Source organism: Leguminivora glycinivorella, chromosome 10 (assembly GCF_023078275.1).
Source record: "Leguminivora glycinivorella isolate SPB_JAAS2020 chromosome 10, LegGlyc_1.1, whole genome shotgun sequence".
In the NCBI taxonomy this organism is placed as follows: domain Eukaryota; kingdom Metazoa; phylum Arthropoda; class Insecta; order Lepidoptera; family Tortricidae; genus Leguminivora; species Leguminivora glycinivorella.
Window position 1 is genome coordinate 18213279 of NC_062980.1, and position 11473 is coordinate 18224751.

Below are 11473 nucleotides of genomic sequence, written 5' to 3' on the forward strand. Positions count from 1 at the left end.
TACTTGTGGGTAATTAATGGTATTGAACAATAAAGTCTTGGTACAAAGTTGTTGTTTTATTTAGTAATCCTTTAAAAGTAAAACCTCAAAAGTTCATGATATGATAAAACTCAGTTCCGTTAGGTGACGTCATCGCATAATGAGGTCAACGCTTTGGAGCTAGAGATGTACACTCATAGAAACTTAAACTTAAGTGACCGGCCACACCAGAGCGTCGCGTGTCTCGGGGCGCGCAACGGACGTCCGCGCCACGCCACCTGAGTGTAATTCAAAAAACGTCTCAGTACATTTTGTGCTGCAGCAGGTGGCGTGGCACGCGGCGCGCCTTAGTGACCGGCCACACCAGAGCGTCGCGTGTCTCGGGGCGCGCAACGGACGTCCGCGCCACGCCACCTGAGTGTAATACAAAATGTACTGAGGAGACGCTTTTTGAATTACACTCAGGTGGCGTTGCGCGGACGTCCGTTGCGCGCCCCGGACGTCCGCGCCACGCCACCTGAGTGTAATTCAAAAAACGTCTCAGTACATTTTGTGCTGCAGCAGGTGGCGTGGCACGCGGCGCGCCTTAGTGACCGGCCACACCAGAGCGTCGCGTGTCTCGGGGCGCGCAACGGACGTCCGCGCCACGCCACCTGAGTGTAATACAAAATGTACTGAGGAGACGCTTTTTGAATTACACTCAGGTGGCGTTGCGCGCCCCGAGACACGCGACGCTCTGATGTGGCCGGTGCCTTACGTCCTTCCTATACAAAATGTACTGAGGAGACGCTTTTTGAATTACACTCAGGTGGCGTGGCGCGGACGTCCGTTGCGCGCCCCGAGACACGCGACGCTCTGATGTGGCCGGTACCTTACGCATTTATTTATTTCGGTATTACGTATATATGAAAATATTATATGTATCTAGTTTCTTTATATTTATTTTAAACATCGTAAACATAAGAAGGTTGTGTATGAAAAATAAACCTTATCTAGCAATATATTTTATGTACACAGTTATGAACCTTCTGAAAAGGCAAGAAGATTCTAATTAAAATGGCGGTGATTGAATTTAAAATGCGTATATTGTACAAAATAAGTTAGGTATGTTATTGTCGAGATACTCGAGATACAAATGGGTATTTTCCGAAGTCGTTCTAATGCGATTATTTAAATAATTTAGCTGTATTTTGTCTACATTTACTAGTTTTAAAACAACAAAATGCCTAAACACATCTGACTGAACATTTCATTTGCCGGTGATCATTATTCCAATTTAAGAGTGAATAGGGATGGACGATTTTAATGTAGTTTACTTAAAAAATAGTACGTCCAATTTTATTATTTTCAAAATAAATACAAATTGCTTTTCATTAAGATTTATTTTCTTTAAAACTTAAAATACCTACAATAATATAACTAGACCTAAAAAATAAACTATTAATTAACAATTATTAGGTACAACATTGTTTCTACAAAAATATTCAGTCATCAATTATAATATTTTGTCAAACTTCTGTATCCTTTATTCAGTAGGTAGTATTAGGTACAGTCGCTATCAAATACAGGGTGAAAAGTTGTCCATTGTCACCTCACTTTTGAGGTCATAATGAACAACTTTTAATATAGGACCAATGCTGAAATCGCGAACAAAAATGTGGCTGTTCGCTATTCCATAGAAATGAGCGACATCATGACAGTCGAAATGTATGAAATTGCCAATTTTTTTGCGATTTCAGCATTGGTTCCATAATAAATGCAAAGTTTGAACGATTCTTTTTATTTCACCGTGTATATCGGAGCGGTCAAGGCGCTCACACATATCAGAAAACCGAGAAAACACCTCTATTTCTATTGTCAAGGCGTTAAGTGTATCTCTTCAGATATGTTAAGCACCTCAGCTATTTCGATACCTATACCGGCTATATCTGATGGCGACTCTACTGTACAGGTTGAATAATGTGAGCGGGCGAGGTTATGATAAATTAAATAAAAAATAATAGTATAGTAATTTACTTAAAAACTTGACTTACAAATATCACTTCCCGTATAATTTATTTATTTATTTATTTCAAAAAATAGTGATACAGCATGACAGTATTAAATACTAAATCACTGCAAAACTAAAAACAAGTAGGTACAAAACATTTTTTATACATGATAAACTGTTGAAAGACGTACATCCATCCTCTCGAAGAACCTCAATAATTCATCGCGCACAGCACTCCATCTGCCAGCAAATAAATCGCACTCAGGTGCTGATGCTAAGAGAGCATTCAGGAGGGGCAAAGGGCGAACAAGAGGGGATTTTCTGTGAGACACGGTTCGCGATACTGGGCCTACAAATAAACCACGATCACGAGGCTGGCCACGATAATGGCTGTAATGGTTTTTAAAAACTTATAAGTATTTTATTTTATAAATATAATCTTTGCTTTGTTTCTTTAAAAAAATGTTCTCTTCAGTACAGTCGGCTTTATAAATAGTGTACATTTCTTCACCTTAACTCGTTGCAATAAGGTAAAAAAATGTACACATATTTATAAACTCGACTGTACCTACTATCTCTGTAAAAGTGTTATTCCTACTATTAGTCTACCAAACAGAATTAGGTATGTAGTTTTCCTTGTAAACCAATTTGAATATTGGAAGACTGGGCAGTGAGTTGGCCTAACAAACTGTCACTAAGTATACAGGGTGGGACCTGTAAGCAAAAAATTAAACTTTAAGCACAGTATAATAAAGAGTACTATCGTACAGTATGGCCATTCCCGCTCCCCGCTGAAAATGCCGCCCACCCCCTCTCGGTTACCTTACAGTTACCGCCTGTCGAAAACGTGAACAGTCGACCCGTCGTCATATCTAACTCATACAAGCATGCTTTAGGCTATACTGCTTAAACTGACCAAAGTTTCAATTTTTTGCTTTTGTTACAGGCCCCACCCGGTATAGTATCTTGGATAAAAAGAAGAGGTTAGGTTGGTCAAACAGCGTTGTTCCTCCAGTTGAACTCCCCAGTGGTTTTAGACACATCCCACCTGGGGTTCCAGAACCCAGGCGGGGTTTTGCGCCGCGCGGAGTTCTGGCGCCTACGGCACTTATCACTAAAGTCACAAGTTTTTCACCAATATGTTAAATAACACCATCCTGAAAGTGTTATTACTTAGTATTAAAGATGCTGAAACGCTAGTAGTCTATCAAACAGCGGCGTTGTTCCTCCTGTTGAACTCCACAGTGTCTTCGGGCACGTCCCACCTGGAGCCCGTTTCTCGAAAGGTACAAGCCTTGTATTACAAGTGCGCGAACTGTCAAATCGTATGGGTTGTCATGGAAACACACTTGTAATACAAGGCTTGTACCTTTCGAGAAACGGGCCACTGGGGTTCAGAACCTCGGCGGTGTTTTGCGCCGCGCGGAGTTCTGTCCTCCGCGGTGCTTGGAACACTAGTCTATCTTCTCTATATTATGTAGTTAGATTACTGTGCATCAATGTGTAAAATGTTGAAGAGAAAGACTTATTTTTTATAGGATATTTATGTATGTGGTGGAACTACCGCACTATCATTGCCATTTTGTCTGACTTTAAAATTAGTCTATAGAACTGTCTTGTTAGTATCTTGAGTTGGATTATCCATTATTTTGGATAAAAAGGAAAAGTTATGTACTTTAAGTAGGTAGATCAAACAGCGTTGTTCCTCCTGTTGAACTCCTCAGTGTCTTCGGGCACGTCCCACCTGGGGTTCCAGAACCCCGGCGGGGTTTTGGGCCGCGCGGGGTTCTGGCGCCCGCGGTGCTTGGAACACTCGTCCATCTTCTTGGCTAGCATTACTGGGTCGTTCTTGTACAGCTCGGCGTAGAACTGGAAAGGAAAATTGAAATGTTTGGAGAGGTTTAGTGGTTATACATCTATGGAATTATATTGGCTATGTTACGTGAGGGAGGTAGGAGCGCTGGTGGCCTAGCGGTAAGAGCGTGCGACTTACGATCCGGAGGTCGCGTTCGAACCCCGGCTCGTACCAATGAGTTTTTCGAAACTTATGTGCGAAATGTCATTTGATATATGCCAGTCACTTTTCGGTCGAAGGAAAACATCGTGAGGAAACCGGACTAATTCCAATAAGGCCTAGTTACCCTTCGGGTTGGAAGGTCAGACGGCAGTCGCTTTCGTAAAACTAGTGCCTACGCCAAATCTTGGGATTTGTTGTCAAAGCGGACCCCAGGCTCCCATGAGCCGTGGCAAATGCCGGGATAACGCAAGGAGGATGACTTCAGGTCAAAAATAAATACTCACGTTTTTACACTCATCACAACTCCATCCAGGCAAAGCTCTCTTTTCCGCTTTCCTCCTAACAGTAGGCTCCTTAAACATCACATCTGCTTTCTCACTCTCTCTCTTAGGCCCCAATTTCTCTAAATCTTTCTTTATAATACTTTCTGCAACCGGATTTCTCACTAACGCAGGATTTTTGCTCGGAGTTTCTGGATCTTTCTTGTCTACGAAATGGTTGGGGTTGAGGAGTGAGACGCTTGCTTCCGTGTCGCATTGCGTTTCGAGGTTGGTTACGTTGATGTTCTCCGCTAGGGGGCGTTTGGTGGGGCTGGAAGTTAAGTTCAAATGATTATTAAAATTTTGAAAAAAAAAAAGCCGACATAGTGGACCGATTTTCATGAAACAGGCTAAGAACACTAATTCAGCTTTCAAACAAAAAATAAACTAAATCGGTTCATTCGTTTGGGAGCTACCACAGACAGTCAAGTCAAACTTATAACAACCCTGTCGTTTTTGAGCCGGGGGTTAAAAATAGTAGGGCATAGGGGATATTATGCAAATCTCTCTCGTCATTACTGACAGATATTGCTGTATCAAGACGGTTTTTTTCAGTGCCTCTCCTATGTACCAATGTCATAGAGAAAACCTCTTAAATAACTGTTTAAGGCATAGTATAAGTTATATACTCTGTTTTAGGATGTGTGCCTGTGGTTCCGCCTAGCGAATCGAATACTCTCTTTATAACATAATATCTGGGCGACCGAGCTTCGCTCGGTTCTATTTTCTTGTATTTTCTTTAGATAAAAACAAAACTCTTATAAATACAAAAAAAAAACATTTCTGGCCGGGATCTGGTGCGATCTGTCTGCGAACATTAGACCGACCTCGTACGACTGAGCTATGCGGAGCCGCCGCGCGGGCGGCGAAATTAACGACCATATTTTACTCGAAAACTTTTAAAACTCGAAAATTCGCGTTTTCCGGGATCTAAGGCTACTGTGTGTAATGTGGAACTACTGGAAGCAGTGATAAACACATTTTTTGTGTTGTAGTTTCCTCGCTATAGTGAGGGGAAAAGTTTTGTGTTACACTCGGGTGCAAATGTATTTTACTTCTCGTGTGTTAAAAAACTCGAAAGTGCAGGATTCTATTCTCGAAACACTCGCTTCGCTCGTGGTTCAACTATAGAATCCTTTAACTTGCTCGTTTTTCAGTTCCACACTTGGCGTTAAAATACAACTTTGCCCCCTTGTATAACAAATAACTATTCTATTACCTGCACATGTTTTTGTGATCTGGTGACATTTTTTCCAGTTTTTGTACATGCTGAAACAGCGACATGCTGGCATCGATGTTGCATTCCGTTTCATCTGGATCCTTCAACTTTGCCGGTGATCTCTCTGGTGTGCGAAATCTAGAAAAAGTGGTCAAGTGTTTAATGAAGTCTATATTATTGTAGTCTTTTTGTGAAAATTATTATTATAAATGGGCTTACTCATGGCGCCTAGAAGATGCCTGTTCACCTTAGATTTGAAGCGGCAATCTCCCAATTTTTTTATGTTATATGAGCTCGGAAATATATATTACAGTAGTCTTTGTTATTTAATACCGGAATAATATGATTTCCATAAAAAATCTTCTGTCAGGCTAGGCTAGGCTTCAATTAAAAATCATTTCCTTATTTCCAAAACATATTACTTAATTGGATTTTTGTTCATATTTCTATTTAAGGTTCAGTCTAAGCATGGCTTATAAAACCATTTTTATACTCCTGCTGAGTATAGAAAAACTACCCGTCCTTATTTCTTTAATACAATTAGAAGAAGACGTGTGATCAATCTCGCGGCAAGCATGTGTTAGCCCTGCAGATCTCGATAAAAATATATTGAAATTAACGAAGTATACCCCATGTTACAATGCCATATCGCAACTTAAATTAATACAGGCGTAATTACAAGAAGTCTTATTTCTTACGTATGACAAGTTAATAGGAAAGTTATACAGATAATACATACCGTGAAGGCCTTAGCAGATTGATAGATTCTTCCATCTTGATTTTGATGTCTGAATTCTCCGATTTGTTCTCCACATTTTCTACATTAATTGAGTCTACAGTCCTGACCTGTAGTTTTGACATATTAGAATGAGGTTTTTTTACTAAGCTTAATTTCAATGGGCTACCCTTTGACTTGTGTGGACTGTTTTTGTTTAATTTCAAAGGGCTGCCTCTAACTGCAGATTTGTATCTGAAAAAAATAATGAGTTATTGAATACCAGCAGCGGCTGGTCCATACAAGCCGATTCCCACCGGCTTGCCTAAAATTGATTACTAGTAAAGTACCTAATGTTAAGGTCGGATCCTTTTTGTTCAGTGTTGCCTAGCAGAAATTTCCACCAGCCGCCACTGTTGAATAGATATGTTTGCATTTTTAAAAGGTGCACATTTTATTTATAAAATTCTATGTTGTGTCAGGGGCGGCTCACTCCGCGAGTCTATATCGCCGCGCTACAAGTACTATCAGCTGCAAAAGTGCATGGCGAATTTATCAATGAATTCATTCATAATTTCTCCATGCACTTTTGCTGCTGATAGTACATGCCGGTGGCTGCGAGTTCGCGGCCCATTTACTGGTGACGACCTTCGCGCGGCGCAATAGAATTCAGTGTCGGCTGCTCGAGTGCGGTCCGTTTGTTAATGTAGGTAAGAATTTAGAATGGCGGCATTTTATGAACATCAATGGAGCGAGCCTTCTGTACTTGTACTATTATATATTCTGTGGTTGTGTTGAATTGAATCCCACATTTACAGGTATTTTTTATTTTATTTAGTGACTTAAAGACGAAGACAATGTCATAGTGAGTGGGCTAAAATAATTGAAAATGAGCTGTAGATTATAGTAATATTCTTAAAGGAAGAGGTTACATTATATATCAATCAGTGCAATAACTTACATGGATGAAAAGTTTGATGTGGCACTGGTCGGTGAAGGCTCTATTGTGTCTTCATCGTCATATGATTCTCTCTTAATGTTTAACTGTAAAGTGAAAGTATAATTTCAGAGTAAATTTAAATTCTAAAAATGTTTAAGGAACAGGGGTTTCTTTATGATTGGCGGAAAATCAAGGAGGTAATCGATTTTTTCCATCTTTTTCATTATATTATATTATTTAACCATCCCGTCAAGTGACACTCAAATATATTTAAAATATGTTAAGCGGGTATGAGTAACCCGACAAGTTTCGATACATTTCCGAGGACCTCTTAAACCCGATTATTAAAAATTATATTTTAATTATTTTAATGGACCAACGTGTTCAGTGGACACATACGGAACTCAAGTTTATAGTGTAAAACATGGAAAATATTCTAAGTAGTTGATTTTTAACCCCCGACCCACCTATTGAAATAAGGGGCCCCTGTGCCTTATATTTATCTCTATATTAGGTAACTTTGTTTGGGCTAGAAATGTAGTTAATATCAAATATAGTTTTACACAAACCTGCATGCTCTTAATATCTTTACTGCCTCTTAAGCCAGCAGACTCAGGTGAGCTAGAAATATCCAGCGCAGAAGTTTGTTTAACCGTTGTGAACCGAGTCTGCCGTAGCTTGCCTTTGCCCTTGCTCTTGCTGGTTGGTGTGCAGTTGGGATATGTCAGTTTCAAAGATTTGGTATTTGGTGTAGGCCTGGAAAAATTGTTCAAATTGATTAACACATTCACTACCATGGCGCACGTCAGAAACGTCAGAAACCGGTGATAATTTATAACCGCCCGCATGTATGGCAAGAACCCGCCCGGGTTCTCTGGCTACTGAGCAAAGTTCACGAGTGCCCACAAGCGTGCGTAACCGAATGCACAAACGCTCACGAAACGAAACGCTCGTAGATATCTATCTCTATCGCTCTTGCGTATTGGCGCGACAGAGGCAGACTACCTTTCGCGGCGTTTGGTTTTCGTTTCGCGTCGTAGAAATACCATTCGGCTACGGGGCCAGACGGGTACTTGGTTGCGAAAGTCTTTGAAAATTTTTAAGTGATTAAATGGTTAAATAATATGAATAAAGATGAGTTTGAAAGTTGTTAAAATAATTAAAATTTAAGCCCGAAGGGTGTTCGCACAATGAAAAGATATGTTTAAAAAAATATTTATACATAGTTCATACTTCATAGTTGACATATTATTTAAAGAATTAAATTTCAACCATACATCGTTACTTTGCAAGATACATATTCAAATAAGTATGAAACTTATGAAGGTTGATATATGATTACAGTTGATAAGTAGTTTTTTAGATCACATAAAATACAGATTGAAACATAATAATATAAGAAAAAGAATATGAATTGAAACAAAGTTTATCAGGATAAACTTTTGAAAATTAACAAGTAAAAATTTTTTTATACCAATTATCTGGACATTTCTTCTTCTCCCTATAATCTGATGCTTGTCTTGCCTTCCTAGACACAATAATAGGGCTAGTTCTACCAGTTGGAGTCCCTTCTATCTCAGACACTGATTCATCATTAACAGCTTCTGTGTAGGATGGTGATTCTTTCTTGGGGGTTTTTGGTTGAACATCTGGACTGTCCTTGGGTGGGGTGAGTGAGGCTGTTTCACCACAGAGTATTTTGAATGCTTCATCTATGATGCTCATGTCTTTTGTTTCATTTAGTCTTGTTAGTGCTGATGCTGAAATAAAATACAGTTTATTAATTTGAAAACAAAAAAAAATTGTTTATTCCTGATCTGCACTATTTTTTTTTAATAATTGCTAAAATGGATTACAGACATAATGACTGACATAGGTATACTCTGGCACAATAATTTCGCCAGAATGACAAATAAAATAAATGTATGCCTTAAGTTTCCCTAATTTCTAATTTTACTTATGCATCTTTAACAACTGCTGAAGTGGATGTCTTTTTTAACCGTCGCCTCATATCTCAAGAAGGACGGTTATCAAGTCGTCTGTATGTTTTTTTTTTTTTTTATTTTTTATGTTTGTTCCTCGATATCTCCGTCGTTCCTGGACCGATTTTGAAAAATTTTTTTTTGATTGAATGTATATGCATACAGATTGGTCCCATTTTTCTTAGAACCCAGTTCTGATGATGGGATCCTGGAGAAATCGAGGGAACTCCTCAAATCTGAAAGGCATACATATGGTGATTTTTGTGTTTTTAAAGGAACAGCATGCATTTAGGTACGGAACAGTGACATTTGGTGCAGTGGAACTGCTGATGATGGCCAGAACGGAACTCTTCAAATCTGAACGGCACGCTTATAGTGACTTTGGTATTTTTATACGAACAGCATGCACTTTCGTCCAGAACAGTGACATTTGGTGCAGTGGAATTTCTGATGATGGTCAGAACCGAACTCCTCAAATCTGAACGGCACGCTTATAGTGACTTTGGTATTTTTATAAGAACAGCATGCACTTTCGTCCAGAACAGTGACATTTGGTGCAGTGGAACTGCTGATGATGGCCAGAACCAAACTCCTCAAATCTGAACGGCACGCTTATAGTGACTTTGCCATTTTTATAAGAACAGCATGCACTTTCGTGCAGAACAGTGACATTTGGTGCAGTGGAATTTCTGATGATGGTCAGAACCGAACTCCTCAAATCTGAACGGCACGCTTATAGTGACTTTGGTATTTTTATAAGAACAGTATGCACTTTCGTCCAGAACAGTGACATTTGGAGCAGTGGAACTGCTGATGATGGCCAGAACCAAACTCCTCAAACCTGAACGGCACACTCATAGTGACTTTGGTATTTTTGTAAGAAAAGCATGCATTTAAGTTCAGAACAGTGACATTTATTTAGTTATGTTTGTTAAGCATATGTTTTGAAGTCAAAGTTTGTCAAGCTTCGATTTCTTATAATATAATCGGATTCATGAGGAATTGAGGAAACTCTTCAAACCTTAACGTTATACGTATATTCATTTGTGTTGCCATCTAATAATTAAAGCATTAAAAGCAGTTTTAAAAAATACTTACACATTTAAAAACACACACACACACACACACACACACACACACACATTACACACACACACATTACACATTAAATGATAGCGGGCAGGGTTGACTGTCCCTATTTAGCGCACTGCGAGGGATTGCATTCCCCAATGAGTGTTGTGTTGTTTTAAATTTAATATTGTATGCACTAACCCCTTAGTTTGTAAGTCCTACTAATAACATATGTGTCCATGGTTGCACGAAATAAAAATATTCATTCATTCATTCATTCATTCATTCATTTCTACATAAACCAACATTCGCAAGTAGCTTTCACCAGAACCCGAAAGGCGACGGTTTTTTTTTCTTAAAAATTATAGTTAGTATAAGCCATAAAAATAAAGCTAAAATAAAAACAATAACTCACCAACAGATTGTATAATATTGTCCTTTAGTTCTATAACCTTTTTCAAGGCCTCAGAGCCAACACAGAGTTTACTAAAAATAAATAAAGCAAATAAAAAAAAAACTCAAGACTGAAATAAAAAAGAAGCAAGAAATATGATAATGTTGATTCCTTTTATTCTCAGAGTGGAACTGAAACTTGATCCTGCAATTTCATGTGTTCTGTCTAACACTTTTAGGAATACAGGCATGACTTTACATATATTATATTATGTACATAATAAATACCTTTCACATTTTTGTTTTAGTGTCAATACTTGGGTTTTGTAGTCATCTGATTCTAGTTGCAGTTGATCAAATTCTATAACTAGTTCTGGAAAAAAAATCACATGCATTATTTTACACACACAAACAAATAATTACAGTCGATCTTAATTAAAGGAATATTAACTAGTACGGTGCTTTTACAGTCTCGATCATGAATTTGAAAAAAGCGAATGGGTATGGTCACCTTCAACAGTTTGTTATTCAGAATCATGAGATCATAACCCAGTGTCCTATTAAAAAATATTAAATTCATAGATACGAGATACGCGCGAAAAGTTAGGGAAAGCTTCATTACCTTTAAAATGATTTATACTTTGATGCAAAGTATTTTCGAGAGCCACCACAGATTTATTATTGGACAGCGAAGAACAAACTACGTTTTCAAAGGAATAAACCATTGTGGTGTAATTCCAGATTCAATGGGAATTGGAAAATTCACAAAACATGAACATCAACAACACAACACACGAATGGTTCAGTTCAAGTCATTACAAGGCTGTCATCAGTCATGTGTCAATGT

General features: G+C 38.6%; 1 protein-coding gene across 1 annotated transcript; it reads right to left on the minus strand.

Moving 5' to 3' along the window:
• Window positions 1-1342: 1342 nt before the first annotated feature.
• On the minus strand, window positions 1343-11406 carry LOC125230653. The gene is made up of 10 exons (XM_048135884.1): window positions 11249-11406; window positions 10915-10999; window positions 10649-10719; window positions 8655-8940; window positions 7750-7936; window positions 7202-7284; window positions 6265-6495; window positions 5526-5663; window positions 4271-4577; window positions 1343-3838 (listed from the first exon to the last, which is right to left on the minus strand). The coding sequence occupies exons 1-10, from the start codon at window positions 11349-11351 to the stop codon at window positions 3659-3661; spliced, it is 1671 nt and encodes a 556-aa protein (XP_047991841.1). The 5' UTR covers window positions 11352-11406; the 3' UTR covers window positions 1343-3658.
• Window positions 11407-11473: the final 67 nt, after the last annotated feature.